Below are 23711 nucleotides of genomic sequence, written 5' to 3' on the forward strand. Positions count from 1 at the left end.
ACCGGATACTTCTCAAGGGGTTGAACCTCTTATTTTGGCTACAAGAAAAGTTTTGAACATTTCCGAGATGACGACACCGGATTCACCAGACACTACGTTATTTGGTAGAAAAATGGCATTCCATGGTTACTTATCCTTTTTCAAAGAAACTGGATGATCAGCTGACGGAGGCTTAGAAAAACCCGGATAAGCGGTTTCAGATGCCCAGAAGATTCCTCAGTACTTATTTGTTTCCATCAGCTATGATGGATAAATGACGGAAATCACCTCGAGTGGACTCCTCTCTATCCATTGTTTTTTCAAATTTATTTTATTTAATAAAGTTGAAAAAGTATTTTTTTAAATATTTAAACATTATATTATGTACATCTGCAGAACGGATCTCCTCGTCAAAAATGGGGGGTACAGGGTGGGACGACGCAGTTGCATGAAATCTGACCATGCCAGTTAAGTGGTTATAAAGGACTTACAAGAGGGAGTTCCGATAGAAGAAGTAATGATCTTAGCGGAACATATTTAGGAATTAGCTATATACCTAGGAGAAGCGTCTAGAGATATCGGACAAGTTAACTCGAGGATCTATTGCAGCCAGAGGATTGCTTTGGTCATGACAAGTAGACACTGAGTCAAAAAGAGCGGCAGAAGCACTTCCATTTATAGGTGACATTCTTTTTGGAAAAGAACTAGACTCATTAATTTCTCAGGCTACGAGTGGTAAATCTACCTTCTTACCAACCCTTCCGCCACCACCTAAGCGCTCTTATAATGGAACTTCTTTTCGGTCCTTTCGTTAAACGCAACCTTTTAGGGGACGCGTTAGAAATAAACCCTTGTGAGGTAGAGGTCATTGCTCGTCAAGGCCCAAAGCCTGCAGAAAAGACATGGCATGATGGTCTCCCTTCTCACTGGGGCCCAAGTACGGTGGGAGCGCGGCTTCTAAACTTTCAGGATGCCTGGTTCAAAATATCAGACAATGTGTGGATTCGCAATATCATCTCCCAAGGGTACAAGTTAGATTTCCAATTTTTGCTGCCAAATAAATATTTTACGACAAGTCTTCCACTTCTTCTGGACAAATGTTTGGCCCTACAAAGTGCAATACAGTCCTTGGTGGAATCGGCTGTGTTAATGCCGATACCACTGCTTCAATGAAAGAAGAGTTACTATTCCAATCTTTTCATAGTACCAAAACCGGACGGTACTGTACGACCAATCCTGAATCTGAAATCATTAAATCAGTTTCTGTCTTATTACCGGTTCAAGATGGAGTCGCTCAACTTTGTGATTTCGAGCCTGGAACCCAAGGAATTCATGCTATCTCTAGACATCAAGGATGCATATCTCCACATTCGGAATTGGGAACCTCACCAAGCATTTCTCAGGTTCGTGATTCAACAGGATAATTTTCAGTTCAGAGCCTGTCCACAGCCCCCAGGGTGTTTACCAAGGTCATGTCTGTGATTATTGCTCACCTCAGATCATTGGGAGTCACAATAATTCCATACCTAGACGACCTCCTCCTCAAAGCTCCATCCGATCTCATTCTCCAGGAGCCTGCTCTATTAACAAACAATGTGTTAGTGGAACACAGATGGATAATCAATTTTCGGAAATCCAACCTTGAGCTGTTACTGCGTATCCAGTTTCTCGGTGTGATCCTGGACACCAATATACAGAAAGTTTTTCTGCCTCAAGACAAAGCTCTGAGTATACAGAAACTGGTCCAAGCTGTTCTCAAGCCACAACTGGTATTAGCTGCTTTCAAAACTCTGGAGTCCGGATGTTTTTATTCACGTCCTTTCCAGTTGGATCTGTTGCATCAATGGTTGGGGTCGCATCTACACCTTCAACAGTTAGTTTGGCTAACTCCAGAGACACGACTTTTGCTTCTTTGGTTGCTCCAGCTGCACAATCTCACTGCGGGCAGGCATTTTGGAGTATGGAACTGGATGCTCCTAACAACGGATGCCAGCCTCAGAGGATGGGGCGTGGTTGTGTTGGACTTTCATCTTCAGGGCCATTGGTCTCCACAGGAATCACTGTTGCCAATAAACGTGTTGGAACTGAGAGTGATCTACAAGCTGCATTCTTTGATCCAAGGCAGTAAAGGTTCAATCAGAAAACGCTACTGCTGTAGCGTACGTAAACAAACAGGGAGGAACTCACAGTCGCCAAGCAATGCGAGAGGTGACGCATTCTCCAGTGGACAGAATGCAACGCTGTAATACTCTCAGAAGTATTCATTCCAGGAATGGACAATTGGGAAGCAGACTACCTCAGCCATCAGGATCTACTTCCGAGATAATGGGCACTTCACCCAGAGGTGTTCGACGCTCTGACACAACGCTGGGGGTGTCCAGAGGTGGATCTCATGGCATTCTGTCTCAATTATCAGCTTCCTTGATACATCTCCAGAACATGAGATCCTCAGGTGGAAGCTGTAGACGCCCTGGCCGGGCCTTGGCCGTACAACCTAGTATACGCATTTCCCCCGTTCCCTCTATTGTCTTGAATTCTCAAGAGAATCAAAGGGAGTCAACCATGGTGATCTTGTTGGCACCAAATTGGCCTCGGAGAGCTTGGTTTTCAGACCTGCACCTTCTGCTAACAGATCCTTGGCCTCTACCTCTGCGTTCGGATCTACTCCAACAGGGGCCCTTCGTGTATCCATATTTACCACGGATATGTTTAACGGGATGGCTTTTGAGGCAGACATCCAAAACGCAAAGGGATTCCAGAATGTGTGATTCCCACGATGTTGCATGCACGAAAACCTGTTACAGCAACCCATTACCATCGCATCTGGCGGTCTTCTTTCTCTTGGTGTGACCGAAAAGGGTTTCAATCAGATTCTTTTCGTATCTCACGGTTTTTACTTTTTCTTCAGGCAGGTTTAGATTCCGGACTTCGTGTAGGATCCCTGAAAGTTCATGTATCTGCCTTATCGTTTTTCTTTCAGAAAACGCCTGCCGCTCCTACCGGATGTGTAAACTTTCCTACAAGGGGTCCCACAGGTACAGCCTCCGTTTGTTCCTCCTACAGCTCCATGTGATTTAAATCTGGTGCTGGATTATCTACAATCACCCTGTTTTGAACCCTTGGTAGAAGCAGCCCTTAAATATCTTACTTGGAAGACTGTTTTTCTACTGGCCATAGCTTCAGCCTGGAGGGTGTCTGAATTAAGTGGGGGTAATTCAGAGTTGATCGCAACAGCAAATTTGTTAGCAGTCGGGCAAAACCATGTGCACTGCAAGGGGGAAGATATAACATGCAGAGAGAGTTAGATTTGGGTGGGGTGTGTTCAAAATGAAATCTAAATTGCAGTGTAAAAATAAAGCAGCCAGTATTTACCCTGCACAGAAACAAATAACCCACCCAAATGTAACTCTCTCTGCAATTGTTATATCTGCCCTACCTGCAGTGCACATGGGGGCTAATTCCAAGTTGATCGCAGCAGGAATTTTTTTGGCAGTTGGGCAAAACCATGGCCCTCATTCCAAGTTGTTCGCTCGCTAGCTGCTGTTAGCAGCATTGCACACGCTAAGCCGCCGCCTACTGGGAGTGAATCTTAGCTTTGCAGAATTGCGAACGAAAGATTAGCATAATTGCGAATAGAAATTTCTTTGCCGTTTCTGAGTAGCTCGGGACTTACTCTGCCACTGCGATCAGTTCAGTCAGTTTCGTTCCTGGTTTGACGTCACAAACACACCCAGCGTTCGCCCAGACACTCCCCCGTTTCTCCAGCCACTCCCGCGTTTTTCCCAGAAACAGCAGCGTTTTTTCGCACACACCCATAAAATGGCCAGTTTTCGCCCAGAAACACCCACTTCCTGTCAATCACACTCCGATCACCAGAACGATGAAAAATCCTCGTTATGCCGTGAGTAAAATACCTAACTTTTGTGTAAAATAACTAAGCGCATGCGCTCTGCGAACCTTGCGCATGCGCAGTAAGTGACTAATCGCAATATAGCGAAACTCGGCAACGAGCGAACAACTCGGAATGAGGGCCTATGTGCACTGCAGGGGGGGCAGATAATATAACATGTGCAGAGAGAGATAGATTTGGGTGTGGTGAGTTCAATCTGCAATCTAAATTGCAGTGTAAAAATAAAGCAGCCAGTATTTACCCTGCACAGAAACAAAATAACCCACCCAAATCTAACTCTCTCTGCACATGTTATATCTGCCTCCCCTGCAGTGCACATGGTTTTGCCCAACTGCTAAAAAATTTCCTGCTGCGATCAACTTGGAATTACCCCCCATGGTTTTGCCCAACTGCTAACAAATTTGCTGCTGCGATCAACTCTGAATTACTCCCTAAGTGCCTTATCTTGTAATCTTCCCTACTTGATTTTTCATCCTGATAGTGCAGAGTTGAGAACACATGCTTCTTTTCTTCCCAAGGTCGTGTCGGCTTTTCTTATCAATCAGCCTATCGTGGTACCGTCCTTGCAGGAGGACTCTGGGACACCTTTTTCCCTGGATGTAGTAAGAACATTGAAGATCTACGTGGAACGAACAGCACCGTTACAAAAGTCTGATGCTTAATTCGTGCTTTATGATCTCCTGCGTCGAGGGTGGCCTGCTACTGAGCAGACCATGGCCCACTGGATTCTGTTGACTATTCGTCAGGCCTATCTACACCAATCTAGGTGACCTCTATTATCCACTGCTGCCCACTCTACACGCTCAGTTGGGTCTTCATTGGCCGCTAGTAGGGGGCTACCACGTGTCAACTCTGTAGAGCAGCCACTTGGTCCAGTCTTCATACGTTTGCTAAATTTTACAAGTTTGATACTTTTGCGGCTTCATTTTCACGGTTTGGCTGTCTTGTTTTGCAAGTTCCTCAGCGATCTCCCGCCCAGGGGGGAAACTTTGGGACGTCCCATGGTCTTGAAGTTGTGCCGGTGTCGCCTAGTGGCTGACAGAAAAAGGAGGATTTTGGTACTTACTGATAAATCCCTTTTTCGGAAGCCATAGGGGACACTGGCCGCCTGCCCATCGCTGTTCTCTTGCTTTCCTTGTTGTTTGTTGGGTTTAATGGTTATATGCTCTCTTCCCTCGTATAGTTTTGTTCTCTTGTTCCCGTCTCCTTTCGACTAATTCATAACTGAGGGATTATGGGGGATAGAGGGGGAGGAGCCTGTTCACTTCTTAGATTATTTAAAGTGCCAGCTCCCTGTAAACCATCGTCGTCACCCCACAGTCTTGAAGTTGTGCCAGTGTCCCCTATGGCTTCCGAAAAAGGGATTTATCGGTAAGTACCAAAATCCTCCTTTTTTTTTTATACAAAGAAGTAAAAGACATTAGACAAAGTCCCAACATTGTGTTACCAGAATCACACTCCACTGCAGAGGATTCACTAGCAAATTAATCTAGAAATACTGTAGTATGTACTACCACAAAATACATACTGTAGGATACATTTATACAACTGGAAGCAAAGTACACTTCTTGTAGTGAGGGAGGAGGTAATTCTTAGCAATTCATCTCATGTCTGCAAGATGGACAGTTTGATACAAAGACATAAGGTGACTGTGTGTCTTAAAGAGAAATTTTACTTCAAACACACTATGCTTTCTAATAAATCTGTTGGATTATGTTACATTTATTGTATTATCACACGTATATCTTCTCTTAGATTGCAGCAGTGAGTCCAGCAGATATATGCTATGAAGAGACTTTGTCAACGCTCAGATATGCTGAAAGGTAGGTTTATGTTTTCCTACGTAATTATAGAAATCATTTGTATTTTGTGTTGTAAGTCTCAGGCTGGTTACCTACTGGTGTTAAGATAAAACATAGAAGGCACATGTGTGTAACCAGCTTGCACCCATGGTCAGGCGGCAGCTACATGGGGCTCACATTACATTGACATGTAATAAATGTAAATGAATGAAGCAAGCGTGTCAAAAAGATGACAAAGCTATTTTCAACAACAGATACCTGCAGAAGTAGTTGTGGAGTTACCGGGAAACCATTGACCTTAATAAATGCTAGTAATAGCATGCTTTTAATACCAATGGGTAACTGGCCTTATGGAAGTAACACAGCATGATATTACTCTGCAATATAAACCAATGTGCTTTATGTTCATCTGCTAGAGCAAAGAAAATTAAGAACAAAGCTGTAATCAATGCAAGTCCCACAGAGCATCTTATTAAAGAGCTGAAAGCAGAAAATAACAAGTTGTTGTCCCGACTGGCAGGACTGGGGAAATCAGGAAAAAGGGTGGAGCAAGAAACAAGCAAGTTATATATCTGTGACATCAGTCTATCTTAGGGGGTGATTCAGACCTGATCGCTGCTGTGCATTTTCGCACAGCAGGCGATTAGGTAGTCAGGCGATTAGGTAGTAACTATCTGCGCATGTGTATGCACCGCAATGCGCATGTGTGTCGGACAAAAACAACGGTCATCGCCGGTCATTGATGGGATGATGTGAAAAATCCGATCGCACGGGCGTTCGCAAGGTGATTGACATGAGAAAGCCGTTTTTGGGTGGTAACTGACCGTTTATTGGGAGTGGGCGTGCCCATGCGTTTTCACGGAGGGTGTCTGACATCATCTCCGGCCCCGAAGAGCCTCTTCTCATCGCACTGTAGGAGTAAGTCCTGGGCTGCGCACAGACTGCATAAAGTGGATTTTTGTAGCTCTGCATACACATGGGATCGCACACTTGCATGGCGAATTTACACTCCCCCCTGGGGGAGGCGGCAATCTGAACGCAGAACAGCAAAGTTTGCAGCCCAGCGATCAGGTCTGAATCACCCCCTTAGTTGTTATTATTAAATGACCATTCTATATTCCTGTTTTAGACTCACATTTTTTTAACTGAGCGTTCAATAAGCGACTATAATATGTAATGTTAATGTTTTCACACAATTTCAGAAGAACTGCGTCGGTTGCTTACAGAAAATGAATTGCGTATTCAGGCCATGGAAATGACTTGGGAGCACCAGTTACAGGAGGCCAGGAAAGAGTGGGAGCAACAGTATGTCGTAATCACACAGGTCAGACATATGGCATTGATGTGTGTGTATATATATATATATATATAAAAATAAATATATATATATATATATATATATATATGCTGCAAAGGGTCCGGCACTCCAATTACACGTGCAGAGTTCCCTGGTGCCTTCACTTTCCAAATGGTGAATATAATCAGAGCAATGTGCGGCACTCAGGTTTACAGGAACAAAAAGTCACCACTGTCCGCCTGTTCAACGTTTCAATTTTACTTAGAAAATTGTCATCAGGGTAAAAAATATTTTTTATCCTGATGACAATTTTCTAAGTAAAATTGAAACGTTGAACAGGCGGACAGTGGTGACTTTTTGTTCCTGTAAACCTGAGTGCCGCACATTGCTCTGATTATATATATATATATATATATATATATATATGCAGTATTTAAGTGGCACTCACCAGACTGAAGGTCAATTAAAATAAAAGACCTTTATTGGAATCCAGGACTCCAATGAAGGTCTTTTATTTTAATTGATCTTCAGTCTGGTGAGTGCTGCTTAAATACTGCGTCTACAAATAACTTATACAAGCTTAAGAGGGCACCACAGCAAGTAATTATAGTAAACCGTTTGAGTGCCGGGCACTTGGACTAATATATATATATATATATATATATATATATATATATATATATATATATATTTTACACAATTTTTCAGTTTTAATTGAAACGCAAGCATTTCAGTCTAGTGCGTAACTTGAAATTACCCAAAGATAAGCAGTAAACTGCCAAAGTAAAACAATAAGGTTTGCACAGACCAAAGAATACTGTAAATTTCAAAGTTTAAAAATGCCTTTTTTAAGGAACAAGTAATAACTTAAGAAGATAAAGCAGTTGAGCAGCAATGAAAAAGATGCCTGCTTGGGCCATGAAGCACTGTCAGTGGTTTACTGAAGTTTGAAAAAGGGTCTTATCAACACATGAATCTAAGCCTGATGCTCTTTTTCTGGATCCCGAGTGGACAACTTGTACAGACTTACTGGCACCTTGAAGCAGAAGGGCTACCACATACGTTTACAAAATCATGCAAAAGCCTCTGGTCTACGCCTAATTGGTCAAGAGTTCTTCCTACAGCAAGATAATTACCCAAAACATACCTGCGGGTTATGTTGAAATTAGTTTTGAGGAAAAGAACAGAGCGATAAGCTTCAAATCATATAATGGCCAGCTGTTTCCAGACTTAAACCCCACTGAGCTGGTTTGGGATGACAGTAGGGTGAAAGCAAAGCAACCTGCAAGTGCAACATATTTGTAGGAACTCCTACAGCAGTTGGGAAGAACTTCCTGAACAATATTTTATTTCCATTGCAATAGAGAAATGATAACTAGAATCTTATTGGTTGCATTTGAGCAACACCACAACTGTCTGTTTTAGAAGCTTTAGTACAGTATATCAGCCTCTCAGCTTAAACTTGTACTTACTGTATTCCAGGAGAGACGCATGATGCAGGCTTTTCCTTATCTCCTGAACATTAATGAAGATCCACAGCTGTCCGGTGTACTTAAGCACTTTATACAAGAAGGTACAAATTCCCTTTTACGTATTTCTATAGAACAAATGTAAACCTTTCTAGGAGCATACACTGTGGTTTGTCTATTGTAAAATAAGGGGTGAAAAACATTTGATAAGAGAACAATATGGACACTGTTATACACTATATGTTATACTCTCTGAAGTAAAATAAAAAGTGGACCTGTCCCCTTCTCTCAAAGCAAGCTGAAACCAATATTCAGTATGTCACTCACTTCCCAGAAAACCAGTGACATCTCTTGGGCATGGGCCTACTTGCCTACGGTCCTGCTATGTTTGTAGAGATTCCTGGATTTTGGTAACTCCGTGGACTGCTGGGAGAGCAGGTTACCCTCCCTCATCCTGCCACCTTGATTCTGAAATAGGCATAGGGATGTGATAACAATAACTCTCAGTGTATTAGCAAACTGAAGCGATTAGCCCCAACTCTCCTCACTCCACCACAGTAGCCACTCTAAGAAGGAAAATAAGGCAAGTATGGGCACAGGCATACCGTTTTAATGATATCAGCTGTATTCTCAGAAATGTTGCTGCAGCTCATAATTTGTCTCCATTTTTTTTAGGTGATGGAGCAACTTTAAGAGTAAACTGCAGTTCTTACCCTCTTTTATGTTTTCTGTAGACAACCCACAAAAATCCCAGCAATCCAAACATACACAGATGTAGAAAAAGCATAACTCAGTGGTCCCCAAATGCGGTCCTCAAGGCACCCGACCAGTCCAGATTTTAAAGATATCCATGCTTAGGGACGGGGGACTTAATTAGTACCTCAATCACTTTGATTATTCCATCTGTGCACAAGCAGGGACATCCCTAAAACCTGGACTGTTTGGGGTGCCTTGAGAACCACGTTTGGGAACCACTGGGTAGCTTATTATGCTGAAGAAAACAGTGCTGGTTATTCTTGTGCCCTACGTATACAGCTAATGTCAAAGAATGAGAGAAGACAACTTTACCTAATCACTTCATGTGCATAGTCAGACGTGCCCAGGACATGATGTGGCATGTGATGTCACAGCGCCAGACACACACACAGATATGTAGGAGGGTCAAGAAGAGCTTGTGCTGCAGAGAACAGACAACTGACAACAGCTATTTTGATGATGCATTATACAATCAGGTGCCTGGCTGTTGCCCTTTTAGACCATATCTTGCATCGACAAATAGGAAAATGTATGTATTTCACTTTGCAATATCAAGATACAATTGTGATAAGGAATCTCAGTTATGGCTACATATTTCCAGAGACACAAATTCTGCACCAACATCTGACTTCTGTTTCAGGATCATCTGACGTTGGTCAAGCAGCTTCTAATGAAATAACCATGAGGGCTCTAGGGTATGTATTATGGAAATGGGATCAACTATTCCAACATATGAAAGAGACATACTGTACATACAGTATTTTATAGTAATTTTTCTCTTACGCCCTAGAGCATACTGGGGTCCACATTAGTACCATGGGTATAGACGGGACCACCAGGAGCCATTGGCACTTTAAGAGTTTGAGAGTGTGGGCTGGCTCCTCCCTCCATGCGCCTCCTACCAGTCTCAGTTTAGAAAATATGCCCGGAGGAGCTGGTCACAGGTAGGGGAGCTCTCCCGAGTTTTCCTAGTAAAATGTTGTTTTATAGTTATTTGTTTTCCAGGGAGGCTGCTGGCAACAGCCTCCCTGCAGTGAGGGACTGAGGGGGGGAGCAGTGTCCACCCTGCGGTGTCTGAGCCACTGTCTCCACTGACTGGACACTGAGCTCCAGAGGAGTCTGATTGTTCTCCACCACAGGGGACCGCTCGCCCCAGCAGCATGCCGCCACCCCCTTGCAGAGGTGAAGAATCGGAGGCGAGTGAGACACCGACCCCCCTAGAATGCGGGGGGTCGGTGTGAAGATGGCGGAAACAGGGTAGGAGCGCTCTGGGGATGGCTCAGCGGTACATGGTGCGGCGCTGTGATTGGTGCCCTGAGCGAGCGCTACATCCTACACTGGTCCAGAAGCCTGTCAGGGTCCCAGGATCTCAGCCAGCACTAAATCCTCAGGTCAGTATAAGCAGAAGAAGAGCGGGAAGACAGCTCCATTTTGGGGGCGGAGCTTCTCCTCAGTGCGGACCCAGCAGCGTTTCAGTGCCATTTTCCTGCCTGCACAGCACTGACCAGGAAAGAAGGTCTCTCCACAGCAACTCCAGCTATCTGTAAATGCTACCAGGGGGTTGTAGAAGGGGGGGGGGGGGGGGGAGGCTGCAATATGACTGTGTTTCTATCAGGGATGTGTTAAATATAAATGATACCACACCTGAGAAGTTTGAGGAGGCTTTTTTCACTGAAAATAAGAAAGCCTCGCTAACCTTCCCTGCGTCAAAGGAATTGAATGCTGTATTTGAGAAAGGATGGGAAAACCTGGAGAAAAATGTCCAGATCCCTAAAAGGGTCCAGGTGGCATTTCCTTTCCCTGAGGATAGAAAAAATGAGAAAACCCGCCTATTGTTGACGCATCTGTGTCCAGACTCTCAAAAAAGATGGTTTTACCTGTTCCAGGATCTACCGCCTTAAAGGAGCCGGCTGATCGAAAAATTGATAATACACTTAAATCAATGTACACTGCTTCAGGAGCCATATTACGTCCCACTATTGCTAGTGCATGGATTGCAAGGACTATAGTAAAATGGTCGGCTACCTTACTAGAGGATTTGGTTGCGATGGATAGAGGGGATGTTGAATTGTTTTTGCGTAACATTCACGATTCAGCAGGTTTTATGGTAGAATCCATGAAAGACCTGGGTTCCATGGCTGCAGGGATCTCTTCCATGTCTGTTTCAGCTCGTCTGGGACTGTGGCTGCGCCAGTGGTCTGCCGATGCGGAAGCCAGGAAAAGTGTGGAGTCCCTACCCTACACAGGTCAAGCTCTCTTTGGGGAAGCTTAGGGTGCTTGGATATTCATGGCTACAGCGGGTAAGTCTCCGTTTCTTCCCTCAGCTGCTCCTGCTCCGAAGAAATACTTCTCTTCATCAGCATCTCAGTCCTTTCGGCCTAACAAGACTAGAAAGGCCAAACCGTCCAATACCTTCTTTAGGGGAGGTCGAGTTAAATCCAAGAAACCTGCTGCTGCAGGTTCCCAGGAACAAAAGCCTGCTTTAGGTACGCCAAAGTCCTCCGCATGACGGTGGACCGCACGGCCTGGAGGTGGGGCCGGTGGGGGCGAGACAGTTCAGTCACGTCTGGGTATCGTCCGGCCTGAATCCCTGGGTGATAGATATTGTGTCCCAGGGATACAGACTGGAATTTCAAAATCTCCTCACCAATTTTTCAAATCAGGCTTGCCAGTTCTACTGGCAGATGGAACTGTACTAAGTTGGTGGAGGCACAGGTCATTGTACCAGTTCCTCCTCATTTACAAACCACAGGTTACTATTCAAACCTTTTTGTGGTACCGAAACCGGATGGTTCGGTCAGGCCCGTTCTGAACCTAAAATCACTGAACCCCTTTCTAAAGGAGCTCAAGTTCAAGATGGAGTCTCTCAGGCGGTGATATCAGGTCTGGAAGAGGGGGAATTCCTGGTATCCCTGGATATCAAGCATGCGTACCTCCACATTCCGATTTGCCTGCCGCATCAGGCTTATCTCCGTTTACGCATTTTTGGACTGTCATTTCCAGTTCCAGGCCCTGCCATTCGGCCTCTCAACAGCACCGAGGGTGTTCACCAAGGTGATGGCAGAGATGATGGTTCTCCTCCGCAAATAAGGGTTGAACATCATTCCATATCTGGACGATCTGCTGATAAAGGCTTTGTCCAAGGAGAAGCTGTTGCAGTCCATTGTTCTTACAACGCACCTACTCAGTGTCCACTGTTGGATTTTGAATCTCCCAAAGTCATATTTGGAACCGACCCAGAGGTTGTCTTTTCTGGGGATGATCCTCGACACAGAAGTGCAGAGGGTGTTTCTTCCACAGGAAAAGACATTGGCGATACAAACAATGGTTCGGGATGTACTGAAGCCAGCCTGGGTGTCAGTTCATCACTGCATTCACCTTTTGGGAAAGATGGTGGCCTCTTACGAGGCTCTCCAATACGGGAGGTTCCATGCTCGGGCCTTCCAACTGGATCTCCTAGACAAGTGGTCAGGATCTCATCTCCACATGCACCAGAGGATTCGTCTGTTGCCAAAGGCCAGGATTTCACTCCTCTGGTGGCTCCAATTTCCTCACCTTCTGGAGGGTCGCAGGTTCGGGATTCAGGACTGGGTCCTCCTAACCATGGATGCGAGCCTTCAGGGCTGGGGCGCAGTCACTCAAGGGGAAACATTCCAAGGAAGGTGGTCAAGTCTGGAGGCTGGCCTACCCATCAACATCCTGGAACTAAGAGCCACCTACAATGGTCTTCTTCAGGTGGCCCATCTTCTAAGAAATTGGGCCAGTCAAGTGCAGTCGGACAATGTAACAATAGTGGCCTACATAAACCGACAGGGTGGAACGAAGAGCAGAGCTGCAATGTCATAGGTGACAAGAATCATCCTCTGGGCAGAAAGACGTGTTGGCGCTGTCAGCAATCTTCATTCTTGGAGTAGACAACTGGGAAGCAGACTTCCTCAGCAGACATGATTTCCATTCAGGGGAATGGGGTCTCCTTCCGGAGGTGTTCAAGGAAATTACAAACCTTTGGGGGTTACCCCAAATAGACTTGATGGCCTCTCGTCTCAACAAGAAGCTTTAACGCTATTGTTCCAGGTCGAGGGACCCACAAGCAGTGGCAGTGGACGCCCTGGTGTCTCCGTGGGTGTTCCGGTCGGTGTATGTGTTTCCACCTCTTCCACTCATTCCAAGAGTTCTAAAGCTTGTAAGGAGATCAAGGGTTCAGGTGATCCTCATTGCTCCAGACTGGCCAAGGCGGGCTTGGTACGCAGACCTTCTGAATCTCTTGCAGGAAGAGCCGAGGCCTCTTCCTCTTTGGGAGGATCTGCTGCTGCAGGGACCATTCGCCTATCAAGACTTGCCGCGGCTAAGTTTGATGGAATGGAGGTTGAACGCCTGATACTAGCTCGGAAGGGCATTCCGAAGAAGGTCATTCCTACCCTGATGCAGACCAGGAAAGGGGTAACGTCTAAACATTACCATCGTATTTGGAAGAAATATGTTTCTTGGTGTGAATCCAAGAAGTTCCCTACGGTGGAGTTTCAACTCGGACGGTTTCTCCTCTTCCTGCAAGCAGGTGTGGATGTGGGCCTGAGGTTGGGATCTGTGAAGGTCCAGATTTCGTCCCTCTCCATCTTCTTCCAGAAACAATTGGCTGCCCTCCCTGAGATTCAGACTTTTTTGAAGGGGGTTCTACATATCCAACCTCACTTTGTACCGCCTACGGTGCCTTGGGACCTTAACTTGGTGTTGCAGTTTCTCCAGTCTGATTGGTTTGAACCTCTACAAGAGGTTGAAGTCAAATTTCTTACTTGGAAGGCGGTACCGTTGTTGGCCTTAGCATCTGCTAGACGTGTGTCGGAATTAGGGGGTTTGTCCTGTTAAAGTCCTTACTTGATCTTCTACGAAGATAGAGCTGAACTCCAGACAGATCAGCAGTTTCTTCCGAAGGTTGTGCCGGCATTTCATATCAACCAACCTATTGTGGTGCCAGTAGCTACTGACTCCTCAATTACATCAAAGTCATTGGATGTTGTAAGGGCTCCAAAGATATATGTGAAAAGAACTTCTCATCACAGAAAGTCGGACTCTCTGTTTGTCCTATATGATCCCAAGAAGATTGGGTGTCCTGCTTCTAAGCAGACTATTTCTCGCTGGATTCGGTTCACTATCCAGCACGCTTATTCTACGGCAGGACTGCCGTATCCAAAATCTGTTAAGGCCCACTCTACTCGTAAGGTGGGGTCTTCCTGGGTGGCTGCCCGGGGTGTCTCTGCATTGCAACATTGCCGAGCTGCAACTTGGTCTGGGTCGAACACGTTTGCAAAGTTTTACAAGTTCGATACTTTGGCCTCTGATGATCTGAAGTTCAGTCAATCAGTTCTGCAGGAGCCTCCGCGCTCTCCCTCCCATTCTGGGAGCTTTGGTACATCCCCATGGTACAAATGTGGACCCCAGCATCCTCTAGGACGTAAGAGAAAATAGGATTTTAATTACCTACCGTTAAATCCTTTTCTCGTATTCCGTAGAGGATGCTGGGCGCCTGCCCAGCGCTTCGTTTTCCTGCAACCCTTATCTGGTTCAGTACAACTTTGTTTAGTTATGTACTGCATTGTTACTTGGTAAGTAATGGTTCAGCAGTTGCTGAGTTTTCAAGCTAATCTAGCTTGATGTGCCTTTTATGTGTGAGCTGGTATGAATCTCGCCACTATCTGTTTTAAATCCTTCTCTCGAAGATGTCTGTCTCCTCGGGCACAGTTTCTAGACTGAGTCTGGTAGGAGGGGCATAGAGGGAGGAGCCAGCTCACACTCTCAAACTCTTAAAGTGCCAATGGCTCCTGGTGGACCCGTCTATACCCATGGTACTAATGTGGACCCCAGCATCCTCTATGGACTACAAGAAAAGGATTTACCGGTAGGAAACCAAAATCCTATTTTTCCCCACCTAATTTTTTATAGAGATACATTCGGTAGAGTTTTCCTTTAGAATGGAATAAGAATCAGACATGGCATATCGTACAATCTCTTGCGCCTTTGCTTGACTTGCTTATTGACAGTACTTATTTACAGTCCTTATATATGGTGAGCAACATTCTCGTCTCAAATCAATTAGCCGAGAGTAAGTGCAGCTATAGTAAACCAAGCCATGGACCATTTTTTAGCGAGCTTCTACCGTCACATTGCTTTGTTACCAGACTGCTCTCCTGATTTCAATGATAAATATACCCACCAGTCTCCTCTGGTGCCTGGATGAGTTGGGGCTTGAACTGGTTAGCCTTGGCTGCCATGTTCTGCATGGATCACTAGCCAGTACAGGCTAGTGTGCTGGGCTGACAGTCCTCTCTCACAGCGGTGGGTGGGTGCCCCTCTGACCAGCTAGCCCGCACACAGTTAATTTTCAGTCTACTAGTAAGGAGGGGGCCTGGCCATGCCCTCTCTAAGCACTGGGGCACGGCAGCCCTGCAAATATATTACTACTATTTCACAGATAGACTCACATCTTGCATTAATACCATCCAACACACATATTAATGCCAGCACACACACATACATTATATTGATTACATCTCCCATACAATTAGCAAGTCTGCAGAAGGCTGCTGTGCACAGACACATGGTCAGACTCACTCAGAGTCATGTGTGCCATTGCCGCCAGCCCGCTCACCTCCTTTCATACAGCCTGTGCAGCCAGTCTTAGTTTCTCAGCCTTTCCATACTCTAATGCAGACAGGCCTCGAAATGCACTGTAAGTAATAGTGTTGATAAAGGTAGCCCCAGGACAGGGCACCCCTTGCTGATCCAAGCTCAAGTACACACTCAATCGGTCAGCATCAGGTTCATTCATGGCTGCAGCCAGTTACCAGTTAAATAAAGAGAGTGAAGTAGGAAATAGCAGAAGCAGAAGCAGATTTTATTTCCTGAAAGCAATATGTTATAAAGGAATACACATTTGCATACAGTGGCGTAATTTCCTTACACAAAGCTTAATCCTATTGGTTAAGAACCTCTTTAATTCTATTGGTTAATATACTTTCTAATCCTATTGGTTAACAAACTCCTATCTTATACGTAATATACTTAGTTACATCTAAAATTTCTATATGTTCTTTTAAGTGGAATAACTGGGGGGTTTTGCTAAGTTTGAGACCTACATATGTCTGGTTAGGTTTTCACACCTGCTATATCATAAACTGACAAATACCCTTTGAAGCTTACATGTCTAGCTGCTGACATCATATTTCTGCTAGGAAATTACCATAAAATATATCTTAGATAAAGGTCATAACTTCACAATATGGGTTCAAACAAAGTACAGTGTCTTGTACTTTTTCCGGTATCAGCACTAAGCTAAAACAATTAGAAACAGATTATCAGATGTCAATTACATATGAAGTCTATGAACAAGTATGGCTTCCATCTTTATCAACTTCCCCTCTTTGTTTCTAATTTTTACCTCTAATCTACCCTTCCTTTACCTGGTCATCGATTCTATAGGGACACCTACTTTCACGTCCAGTGTACCATAAGGGCACTCAAGACATGCGCTAGTCTATTCAACACCCCTATGTTCAGGCAGAACCAATGTTCCCTATTCTTTTATCCCTAACTACAAGAGAAAGTTTATAAAGGAGAAGCATTTTCTAAAGATGAGATCGTGATAATGTTCATAGTCCTTGAAAGTGTTTATAACCTCATATTGTGACAGCAATGTTTCTTTAGATCACATCATCATAGCAATAGGAACAGTTGGAAGCTTCTGTATATCTTGTATGGCAGGTTTCACAGTAGTGTGACGTGGAGTTATATATTTTAGCTCCTTCAATAAGTTCCATATAAATTGGTTGCGGTTTAGCAGTTTCAGCAATGCCTTAGGTAGGAAAACATTTTAGTGTCAGTATCCACATAATAAGCCTTACAATAAAATATGCAATTAATAGCAAAACAAGTCCCTTAGCAACAATAGATAATATTCCTGAAAAGCAATTGGTTGTATAGTGTTTATAAAACCAAGAAAAGAAAGAATCTGGAATAACACTGGTATAATTATGATTAGTAGCGAACTGACTTTTCAACTGTTTTACTTCATTAATCTTTTCATTCATAATATTTTCTTGGCTAGTATAATTTGTTAAATAAGTGCAACATTTAACTCCGTACACAGTTTGCAATGTGACACAATAACCTGCAGATACATTAAACAATTGGTGACTGTTTATATTGGTCCTGTTTTACGTTTAATGACCAGCATCTTCTATGTCTATCTGTCTTTACCTGGGTAATTGTTGACATCCTATGTGTAGACATTTTAGGTGTAGTAAGTGTAGTTAGTTGTGTATATATATATTCCCTTTTGTTCTGTTATCTTTGGCATAGTTATTGATCATTGCATTACCACTTGACTCCTTATATAAATAAGGGTTAATTATTACTGTTTATATAAGAATAACCATGCTAACAAGAATAACTGAGTAACACATTATACATCCCCCAGACCCTTATATGGCCTGGGGCCTATAAAATTGTATTTGTATATTTTGATTATGTATCGTGATTGGATAATACTTCCTTTGTCACTTTCTTGCAATGAGATGCGTCTATTCACGAGTCTCTTTCACTCAACGTGACTGAAGTGGCGGTAGTCAACAGAACTTAGAACGGTCCTTTGAATCTGGGTTCAAGAGACTTTCTTTTTCGCAGTGACCACCCAATCACCTTGCTTTAGTTCATGTGAGTCTTGGGAACAGTTGGTATCTGGAATAGAATCAAAAACTTTGCCATGCAATTTGGTTAGTTGCTGTTATATATGCATTACATAATAAGTTAAGTCACCATGAGCAGCTGCTGGGGAAAATAACATACTGTCCTAGCAACAATACCAAAATAAGATTTCATATGGTATTAACCCATGCTTTTCAGTTGAAGTATTTGTGAGAACAAAGCAATGGGTAAACCATCTAACCATGTTTTGCCTGTTTTTGTAACTTATTTTTATAGCTTTAGTTTTAAGGTAATAGATAATATTTTCTACATGTTTACTACTCTGCTAAAAGGCCTGAGTAACACCCAGATATGACAAAATTTTGCCTAAAACTTCTCCTGTGAAATGGGTACCTCTGTTGCTTTCAATAACTTAAGGTACTCCATATTTACATATTATTTCTTGCATTAACTTCTTTATAACTGTTTTAGCGTTTGCTGCCCTGCAAGGCCAAGCCTTGACCCAATTTGAAAATAGATCTTTGCACACAAGTACATTTTCATACCCAGAACATTTAGGTAACTGGATAAAGTCTATCTGTAATTATTGAAAGGGGTAGCAAGTTTGTGGGTACCTTTACTACCTTTCCTGGGTTATGTAAAGCACAAGTTACACACCATACAACATAAGCCTGTGCTGCCTGTGTGAAACCTGGTGCCACCCAATGCTGGTTTAAAATCCTCACCATTGCATCTCTTGATTGGTGCGTTTTCCAATGTAATATTTGTGCTAAGACTGGGTAAAGTGAGCGTGGCAAACAGAGACGGTTTCCCACCATCCAACTGTCACCGTATATTCGCCCACCTAATTTTTCCCAATCTTTTTCCTCCTTGCCTTAGGCCTGTGCTTATAATTTGCACAATAACTGTAAGTCTAATGACTCTGGTGTGACAGTTAACATCACCTGAGTGTCTGGGAGAGGCTGGACTGCTGCAGCTTTTGCTGCCTGATCAGCTAAAGCATTCCCTCTGACCTCTACAGTATCCTCTTTAGTGTGTGCCTTGACCTTTATGACTGCTAATTTCTTTAGCAATTGAAAGGCAGCAAATAATGCCCTAATACAGTCTGCATGTTTTATTGGTTTGACCTTTAGCATAAATACAAGCTGCAATTAGTGCCCTAAGTTCTGCTTCCTGAGCTGAACTACCTGGCGACAAAGATTCCTGTATTAAGATGTCTGTTTCTGTGGTAACTGCAAAACCGTTATGCGGTTCCCCATCCACATAGTACCTGGAGCCATCCACAAATAAATGTAAATTTGCATTTAGTAGAGGATGTTCCTGTATGTCTGGTGTACTTGCGGCTTCAAGGTTCATCAATTCTATACAGTCATATTCTAGGTCTTGTGTGAAAAAAGAAAAATTTGATGGATCTTCTGTGTCTCCCATTTCATCATTACTCACACTGTCCTACTTGTCACTGAGGGCAGGAGATTCTTCTCCCCCCTCACCTTTCCCCTCTTTTGAAACCAGCGGCAATAACGTAGCTGGGTTCAAAGTTGTACAGCGACTGAGGGTGACATTGGACAGTGTGAGCAATACTACTTCATACAGTATTTGGTCAATTTAGCAGCAGATAAGTGTTTTGATTTTAACTGACAGAATGTGTATAGCTGCTCATGAGTCTGTTATAATATGCCTTGTGCATTATGTCCTATTTGGGCATCATATAAAACTTGGAGTTTTTGTGATGCCCCTGCAATCCCTTTTTTGCAATATGTAATTATACCTAAAAGGATATGAGTTGTTTACGTGTCTGAGGAGGTTTAACTTCTGAAATGATTTTCCTCCTTTTTGTAGTGATACTATTAGCAGAAATGCAGTGTCCTAGAAATTGTACTTTGTTTTGTGCATATTATAACTTATTTCTATGTACCCTACATTTTTTTCCTTCCATATATGAATAGCAATAAGGCTTGACATTTGGGTCCTATTTAAAAATACCTTACACTTGTTGTTCTTTTGATGGCATCATATAAAACTTAGTTTTCTGTGATGCCCTTGGAATGTATTTTGTACAATAGGTGATTAATTCTAGAAATTACTTAAACTGGTGTAAGGTGCATCATAGAGATATTTCTAAAATAAACCTCCCTCCTTTACTGTTATGTGCCGAGCATCAGCAGTGATGCAATGTTAATGTATGTTCACCTAACATCTTTCAGAGGTATCATTTATGCATTGTTACATTTTACAGTTACAATCTTGATTTTATACGATGTAAATGTAATTGTATCATGAGGGCAGACTTCTATTTTAGGGGTATGGACTATAACTACAGTTCTGCCCACTTCTCATACCTAGTTTACCTCATCACTTGGCCCCACCCCTTGTATTAGTTACCCAAACACTTCCTGATTCTCTGGCATTTCATTACACACTGTAACTGGAACAGTAACTAGCTGTACATTAAAGAAAATATCTTATTACATCTGTAACATGTTCCTAATTATTTACCTATTAACTGTTACTTTTTCTGACACAGAGATATTAATTTTACTGTGGAGATCTTTTTTAATGCAAATACATGTTATATTTTTAGTTTTATGACAGCCCTTTGCTATTGGCTGGGGCAATATTTATTTGGCCACAACACATTTCATTATACTTATCCAAAACTATATATTAAGAGAATACTATTCCACACACACAAATAAAACACTGAGAGTGAACCAGCACTCTCCCAACTCCGAACAAGGATTGGCTGGAGTTTAATGATAAACCATTAGAACTTACATAATACATTATATCACACACTTCCATTTAATTCTACAAGTCATTTGTAGCCACTGATTTAATACATATTTACCAATGTAATTCACAGACTATATATTTTGCTATTCTGTGACACAAAATGACAGAAAAGTGCAAACACACTGATTACAATTTATGAATAATCTCTTTACACAATTTGATAAGTATGCAGTTCCAGAGACAAAAGCAGCCTGAAACTGAGACTTTCGGACTCCGAATAAGTTTTACCTAATGACGGACCAGACCAGCCCACATGGGAAGGCAAAGAGGAGTAAATAATAGATTACTCACCAGCTGGTTTTATGTTTTCATTTCCATGCCATCTGAGTCCAATTGTCCATCAGTAGGCAGGATCCAGAAAACTCATAACCCTTTTTGGAGTCTATTTCTAGGTTTAAATTATTATTAATTTTCTTACATGTCTAATGAACTCCATAAATTGTTGTTTAACATTAGGGAGTTCTGTAACTGTTGTTATGTTAACAGTTCTGAATTTGTTTATACCATGTAGTGGTTCAGCACAACTCTGGGCGCGCTGGATTAGGTCAGCAGCTACACCAGGTGTGACAGTATCTTATGTGCACACCGGATATAGTCCGCAGGGACCAAATCCTTAAGTAAATTATACGCTGGTGGTGCAGATGCCAGACTTGAAATTATACATTAATATATTTTTTTTTTAGGAGACATTCTTGGTCTCTTGACATTACATGCTGTACAATCTTTAGTTTGCTAATGTATTAGTCTGGGGCATACACATTTTCAGGTATAATTAGTAGGTCTTTTATTTTTTTAACACTGGCAACCATTCACTGATTAACTTTTTAGATTTAGCAGGTTTCCCAACATTTGGTTCTTTACAGGGCTTACATTTATAGGGCCAATGTGTTTGACTAATTGGACATAGTGTATCATCTGGTGGGTTACAATGTGTACAATTTGGACATGCTCAGTAACGATACCCTTTGGTTTTCTTGGGACCTTTACATCTAATTGTTCCCTATCCAGATATGTCTGCATCTTCAAAATCATCCATATTAATTAGAGCCATTTGTTCTTGAGTTTGTCCTAACCCTTCTAACTCTTTCTCATACTGAAGTAATTTACCTGTTTTAATCCACAAATCAAGACTCTGTTCCAGATTATTATCCATCACATATCTCCCATAGGTTACTCTGATATGTTTCAAGTTATCCGGGTCCAGTGTGTCATCAATGGACAACCCTGCCTGTTGAAGCAACCTCTTCATACCCTTCAAGCATTGCTCACCATGTACACTTTTCATAATGTCCATGGCACTCCGAGGTGCTTCATCCGATGGGTACCTATTTATATTTCCCCTACTAATGGCCAGTTAGTATTTTGAATCCGGGAAATATCAGTAACCTGGATCTAACGGATGCCCTGAGATATAACTGTGAGGAAAATTGCCTGGACCAGAGGTGATCTGTAACCAATCTTTACCTATGTTACTATCCTTTGGAATGAAATGACATTTCATCAATATGAGCACAACATCTGGGTTTTCTCTATTTTCCCAAACCCCTTCTTCTGCGGTGTACACTATGGCTTTTAAAATAAATGGATATCCTTCTAACTTATATATGATAACTATGCAGACACAATCCTGACAGGACATCTAACTTGCATTTCCTGCACCCACCTGTTCAAGTTTCAAATGATTTCCGTTCCTCTCTTTTTTTCTTTTTCTCAACTCTGTATGCTATAATTTTTAAAGTGACAGGAAGTACGTTATTCAAGTACTAGCAGCATATACAAGTTAGATGTTTTCTTGGCAATGATATTTTACTGTAACCATAACTTAGACTCTTATGTTATGTACAATATACTGTTCTGAGTTTGCCAATTCAGATAATACATCTGTCCAATCCCTTCCAATGTCTCTCACTCTGTTATTTGAGGTCCACACACCAAGTTCACGGGTCCCAGAAGTTTCTACTACCAGCAAGGGCAGCTGCAGCAACGTCCAGTTTAACAACCCGTCAGTTGATTAAATGTAGACACACTCTAAATACACAGAACACATTAATTGATTCTTACGCCTTTGTAACACATATAAGTACATATAAGCAAGAGAATAGAAGGAAAATGAAAAAAAAAATCAACCTGATTAGTGAGTAATCGTTGTGCATAATCACCGATCCCTGTCTGGCAACGGAACAGATGGATAGTTAAAGGAATGACAGTCTGGAGATAAAATATCTCTACGTACCATGCGTATGGTTTTTGTGAGTCTCAGTCCAGGAACCATCAACTCAGCCATCCGTTGTTCAACAGGTGATGAGGATCTTGGATTGGAAGCCTCCAAATTGATAAAGTTAGCCCCAGGACAGGGCACCCCTTGCTGATCCAAGCTCAAGTACACACTCAATCGGTCAGCATCAGGTTCATTCATGGCTGCAGCCAGTTACCAGTTAAATAAAGAGAGTGAAATAGGAAATAGCAGAAGCAGATTTTATTTCCTGAAAGCAATATGTTATAAAGGAATACACATTTGCATACAGTGTCGTAATTTCCTTACACAAAGCTTAATCCTATTGGTTAAGAACCTCTTTAATTCTATTGGTTAATATACTTTCTAATCCTCTTGGTTAATAAACTCCTATCTTATACGTAATATACTTAGTTACATCTAACATTTCTATATGTGCTTTTAAGTGGAATAACTGGGGGGTTTTGCTAAGCTTGAGACCTACATATGTCTGGTTATGTTTTCACACCTGCTATACCATAAACTGACAAAATCCTTTGAAGCTTACATGTCTAGCTGCTGACATTGTATTTCTGCTAGGAAATTACCATAAAATATATCTTAGATAAAGGTCATAACTTCACAATATGGGTTCAAACAAAGTACAGTGTCTTGTACTTTTTCCTGTATCAGCACTAAGCTAAAACAATTAGAAACAGATTATCAGATGTCAATTACATATGAAGTCTATGAACAAGTATGGCTTCCATCTTTATCAGTGTGCTAGGTTGCAAAT

General features: G+C 42.4%; 1 protein-coding gene across 3 annotated transcripts in view; it reads left to right on the forward strand.

Annotated features, from left to right (window-relative positions):
- LOC134910117 (kinesin-like protein KIF28) overlaps nucleotides 1–23711 on the forward strand; it is a 355700-nt gene that overhangs the window by 53911 nt on the left and 278078 nt on the right. For all 3 annotated transcript variants that reach the window (XM_063917785.1, XM_063917784.1, XM_063917786.1), the window contains exons 6-10: nucleotides 5645–5712; nucleotides 6108–6250; nucleotides 6894–7015; nucleotides 8471–8561; nucleotides 9854–9908. In XM_063917785.1, coding sequence (XP_063773855.1) covers nucleotides 5645–5712; nucleotides 6108–6250; nucleotides 6894–7015; nucleotides 8471–8561; nucleotides 9854–9908 — 479 coding nt within the window. The remainder of the gene's footprint in view (nucleotides 1–5644; nucleotides 5713–6107; nucleotides 6251–6893; nucleotides 7016–8470; nucleotides 8562–9853; nucleotides 9909–23711) is intronic.

The sequence above is a fragment of the Pseudophryne corroboree genome, chromosome 4 (genome assembly GCF_028390025.1).
Source record: "Pseudophryne corroboree isolate aPseCor3 chromosome 4, aPseCor3.hap2, whole genome shotgun sequence".
Taxonomy (NCBI): domain Eukaryota; kingdom Metazoa; phylum Chordata; class Amphibia; order Anura; family Myobatrachidae; genus Pseudophryne; species Pseudophryne corroboree.